Raw genomic sequence first — 5,426 nt, forward strand, 5'->3', positions numbered from 1 at the left:
ATGACACCAGACTCTAGAATGGTTGTCAATTGTGCAGCCGGTGGGACCATAGCAAGGAAGACAATAGCTCAAACTTTAGAGCTGATCGACTTCATGGCAAGGGCTGAGAACGCATCAATGACAGTTCAACCAGTTCAACCAAGAAGGGGAATCCTGCAGTTGGGACACAATGATGCATCACTTGCAGAACAAAAGGTCTTATCTCAACAGATAGCTCGTCTGAATACAAAGTTGGACAAGTTGCAACTCTCTACAGCTCAAGTTGACTCATTTAACTGTGAGTATTTCAAGGGAGAGCATGAGACCAACGAATGCCCAACACTTGTAGGAGCTGATTCCTTCCAAGTTAATGGAGTCTGGTATGATCCAAGACCACATCAGAATTTCCAGAGAAACCAGAACAATGCTCCAGGAAATAACTTCCAAAGGAGAATTCAAGGGGGAGGTTTGGATTACAAATCCAACAATTATTTACAACCTCCTCCTATTCCACTTAAGGAGCCATCCGAATTGGAGAAACTGGTGGAGACCATGGCTTCAACTACCAATGCTTTCATTCAAGAGACAAGATCAAATTTCAAGACTCAAGAAGCATCGATCAAGAATCAAAAGGCTTCAATCCGAAATCTTGAGACTCAGATTGGACAGTTGGCCAAGCAATTGAATGAAAGAGCTCCGGGAACATTCCCCAGTGACACTATAATCAACCTAAGGGAGCACTGCAATGCCATCATTACTAAAAGCGAAGATCTAGAAAAAGTGAAAGCTTCTACAATGAAGAATGAGCACACTCAAGAAGACAAGGAAGAAGCAAATGAGCAACCTCCTGCAGTTCAAAAGAAGCAATGGAATTTCTCACGATTTGAGAAACCTCCATATCCCATGGGGAGCAAGCAACATGAGCAAAAGAAGCAAATGTCTAAATGTTTAAATATTTTTAAGAAATTACAAATTAACATTCCTTTTGCAGAAGCTCTGGAGAAAATGCCTTCGTATGCAAAGTTCCTGAAGGAATCATTGTCTAAAAAGCGGAAGCTCACAGAGAACGAACCGGTCACGCTAACAGAGGAGTGCAGTGCAATCCTACAGAAAAAACATGCCCCCAAAAGTGAAGGATCCAGGGAGCTTCAGTATTCCATGCACCATCGGCAAGACGACTATAGAGAAAATCTTATGTGATCTTGGTGCCAGCATAAATGTGATGCCCCTCACCCTGATGAAGAAGCTGGGAATTGATGAAGTCAAGCCAACAAGGATGAATGTTCAACTGACCGACCACTCAACAAAGCAAGCACATGGTATTGTGGAAGATGTGCTCGTCAAGGTAAACAAATTTCTAATTCCTGTTGATTTTGTTATTCTTGACATTGATGAAGATGCCAGTGTGCCTATGATCTTCGGGAGGCCATTCGTAGCAACCTTAGGAGCGCTAATCGATGTACCTAAGGAGAGTTAATAATGCGCGTGGATAGAGAGCAAGAAACATTCCAGGTACTTACAAATGAAGCTCTATTGCCTGCATCTCAACCGAAAAACCAAGTTAACTACATCGCGGAGAAAACGGTTGAGGAAAGGAACAAGAAGGAAGTCCATCAGCGGCATGAGGAAAGAAAACCAAAGGTTAAGATGGAAAAGCCCAAGAGCAAGGAAGAACATGTGAAACCTAAGCTTAAAGTTTCTGACAAACCTCCTCCTCACCCACGTGCATATGATCTTGGAAAGACACAATACTGGATCAAGAAGACTGGGTCATCAATGCTAGCATGCTTTCAACCACCGTAATCACATGAGGTACGTCAGGCTCGTGACATTAAACAAGCGCTAATTGGGAGGCAACCAATAGTAGTTTTTCTGTTTTTATTTTATTTGCTTAGTTAGTTTATTTTTAACAAGTCAAGTAATTGGTGAATTAGCGACCATATGAAAAAAAAATTCTGGGAATTGGCGCTACTTGATTGAAAAAAGACAGTGACCTCCGCGCTCGAAGCGTGAAAACCACGCTGTCAGCGTCAGAAACCCACGGAAGACTCGCGCCAACAGCGTCAAATCCACGCTGACAGCGCCACTGGGTCCAAAAGTTCCAGCAGATCCGCGCTCACAGCGTGAAATCCACGCTGTCAGCGCCAATGTTCTCACCTTTTACCTTGACTTTAGTGTTTTCTTTTTGCTGTTTTTAGATTATGGTTTGATTATGTCTCCCTTTTATACATTTCACTTTTATGATTATTTTGTTTGATGTTTAACAAGTGTGTGAGTGTTCCACCTGCGCAGAAGTAGCTTCACTGTAATGGTTTAGTTTATTGCTGAGGACATCAACATTCTAAATCTGGGAATTGGGCGCATACCATATGCGATAACTGCTAACTGCGGAATTGCACAACATAGACGTCTAACAGAAAAATTTCTGTAAAAAGGGAGATACTTTAACCTTTCTTTTATTAATTTCTGCTATTTTTAATTCAATTTTTTTATTCAATTTTTTTATTAATTTTTTTTTAGAAAATTAAAAAAATTACAAAAATAGTGAATTCCTGAACAAGCGTTCCTAGATTTTACAAAGCCTACTCAGTAAGTAATTAGATTGAATTATAAGAAGCATGATATCTGTGGAGCATTTAATTGTTTTTATAATCTGAGAGTGATGATTGCTCGTTTGTATAACTGATTTGGTGAATTATTTTTAGATAATGCTTGATGTGAATTTTGAAATTAGATTCTAGTTTGAATTATATCTGTGAGTGCTTGGTCGAACCGAAAGCTGCTCGGGAATATCTTTTCAGAGAGTAAGAGTGCAGAGTAATAATCAGGATTGCCAACAGGAGCAATCTACTCTGACTAAGAGCAACCCCCTTCAACTATACACAAGCGTACGTGTCAAGCAATATAGGGTATTGTAGCCCCAGATTTATCGTCCTCAGGGAGCAGTTGTGAAGTAAGAAGCGCTAAAGGAAACTTAATTTGTAAAATGGAGCAATAAAAGAAAGTACTATTCTCAGCTAAGCTTCACAGAGAGCAATCTCTGGGCAGCTAGTTAAACAATGTTAACCATTCTGAACCAGATGAGAGTAGTGAATGACTTAGCACGGTCATCGAATAAAAAGGCATCAATTTAAGTAACTTCAAGAGCGGTCAACGAAATGAAAGTAAGAGTATCAGCTGGTAAAACACAGTCAGTTATCGTGAGGAAAAGGTTGTGATAGAAGTTTGAGTTAAGATTAATTTCAGAAAAAGTCAAGTAGGTGTTACGGGTTCCATGTTTTCATCCCTTTGGTTAACCCTGCTTGGTAGCATAGTTTACAAATGGATTTTGCTCTTTCCCTTGTTTTGCTATAGGTAAGCAGAGGGTAAGGCCTTACTCTCCACGTTACTCCATAGTACTTGGAGTTATATGCAAGGAAACCATGCTGCCTTCTCAAAAGAGCATGGATTCACATGGCAGTGCTCCTCATTCCAGGTGTTTCTCCCTCCTTTCTTCAGGCTAAACTACCCCAGGATCTTGATAATGCTCCACACGCCTTTGTCAGTGTTTCATCAACCGAGTGGTCCCGGGATGAGGTTGCCAGCCCAAAGGGTTTCACAAAATCAATAAATTAAACCAAAGAGCAACTCAAAATTCATTTATAAAATATGTGTTCCTTACAAAGTTATCTTAAGACAAAAGGGATTACTTCTATGGAACCCTCACCTACTTAGAGGAAGTTAGCTCCTAGTGAGCATTTTTACAAAAAGAAAAACAAAGAGATAACAAGTCCTAGGATGGGCGCTGATCCCCATTTTATGAGGATTGCTTGTTCCTTTTATAGGGTTCTTCATTTGATCTCCATTGTTCCTTTCATCAAGGGTCGTGCTTTGTTTAAATCCTCTCCAATGGTAGCTTTGCTTCTTGCCAGCTCAGCTCCGAATAGAGATCCTCTCCAATGGTAGCCTTGCTTTTTGCCAGCTTGGCCTTAAATGGAGATGGTCCCCCTTGCTTTTGGCTCCCTTTGTGAGTAGAAGTATCGGATTCAGGGAGGCACCTCCACTCCTTCTGCTGCAGCTGACGTGGCTGCTTTTGATTGCTCAGCTCCTTTGCTTTCGTACTGTAGCAGAGGTAGCACCTCCACCTTCTCTGCTGTGGCTGACGTGGCATATTCCCATTGCTTCCTTTGACTGTTGTTGTACTACAGCAGGCTTTTTTTCTTCTTGTGCAACACTCCTTCTTCTCTCTTCATTTTGTGGTTCCTTCTGATGGGCCTTAGGTGTCCTGAACAAAGCAAACTAACCCAATAGTCATATGTGAAAAAGATAATGTTAAATTTGCTCCAGGTCTACTTTAATTCCCACTTTCGGTATTGCTCTGGTCCACTATTCAAAACAGTTGCTCTATATGGAAAGAAGAAGGTTGACAGGAGTGATTTATAACCAAACATGGGTTTTGTGGAACAATTTACACTTAATGGGCCTCAACTTTTGAGGACCATCATCACCCCAAAACTAGATATTACTCGTCCCGAGTAATCCTTCACAACCAATAGTCTTCTTGTGGCAGGCTAATGCTCCTTGAGATTATCGATGAAGAGTTAACTTAACTCCTTCCATTGCTTCATTAGAGCACTCATCTGACTTGTGAGTTTCACTAGCTTCATTGTGTGTGTGACCTCTTCCACTCTTTTAGTCAGTTTCCCACAGAGTTGCTTCCGGATTGAAATTTTTGGCTTGATTTGTTCTCTTACTTCTTAGCTTTCTTCTCTATTTCTTTCTTTTCAGGTCTTTTAACTGGAAGTCAATTACCCTTGTCTTTGCATAAGGTTGACCTTCAACAGCATGCTCTTTGAGCGACTCTTGCTCTCACCTTGATGACTTGAGCTCTTTGAGCTTTGGAGCAGAGGAGCTGACCCTTCTCTTATTTTTTCTTTTTTTTTCAAACCAGGGGCAGAGTAATTTATTTAAACAGCCTGAAGTTCTTTCCTTGGTAACTCAATAAGTCCACTGAATAACAGAGTGTCCGATTTTTGGAGTGCTGCTTTTTATGCATGGTGTTGCTCCAAATCAGAGTGGTGCCCTATGTTGCTTTGTTAGAAACTGTAAACTATTTAGGGCATCTCAAGGAGCAAAATCCTGGGCAAAAAGAATCATTGAATAGATCAGGACACTTAGGACGGTAAACTTAGCAAAAATTAAAAACAATATTTAAAAAAAAAAGTAAAACAGGGTGGCGAATCCCTGGTACACCACATAAGTCATTTATCTAAGAGCAAAGTCAGTAACATTCCACCACAAAACTTTCAGGCATTCATTCCAACAGATTGAAACAAGTTAAAAAAAGGATAGGGAACGAATGAACCTGGGGTCACCGTAGCGACCCTTAATGCTCTCCAGTTTCTTGTCTTGCTCCGCTAAACGGAGCATTTGTTATTGCTTCTGGAGGGAAGACATTTGGAAATAGT

The 5,426-nt window shown here is 40.7% G+C and overlaps 1 protein-coding gene across 1 annotated transcript; it reads left to right on the plus strand.

Annotated features, from left to right (window-relative positions):
- LOC133305838 (uncharacterized) lies at positions 1-1,025 on the plus strand. Its single transcript, XM_061506079.1, has 2 exons — positions 1-818; positions 971-1,025. Exons 1-2 carry the CDS (start codon positions 1-3, stop codon positions 1,023-1,025), a joined length of 873 nt encoding a protein of 290 aa, XP_061362063.1.
- The last annotated feature ends 4,401 nt before the right edge of the window (positions 1,026-5,426 follow it).

Source organism: Gastrolobium bilobum, unplaced genomic scaffold (assembly GCF_033153095.1).
Source record: "Gastrolobium bilobum isolate Gb01-03AN ecotype WA unplaced genomic scaffold, APGP_CSIRO_Gbil_v1 utg5396, whole genome shotgun sequence".
NCBI lineage: Eukaryota > Viridiplantae > Streptophyta > Magnoliopsida > Fabales > Fabaceae > Gastrolobium > Gastrolobium bilobum.

Excerpts from the sequence above, each read along its gene's own strand:
- LOC133305838 (XM_061506079.1), top strand. The coding sequence starts at position 1 with ATGACACCAGACTCTAGAATGGTTGTCAATTGTGCAGCCGGTGGGACC. Across the intron at positions 819-970 it reads GACAAGGAAGAAGCAAATGA|AAGCTCTGGAGAAAATGCCT; the intron begins GCAACCTCCTGC and ends TTCCTTTTGCAG.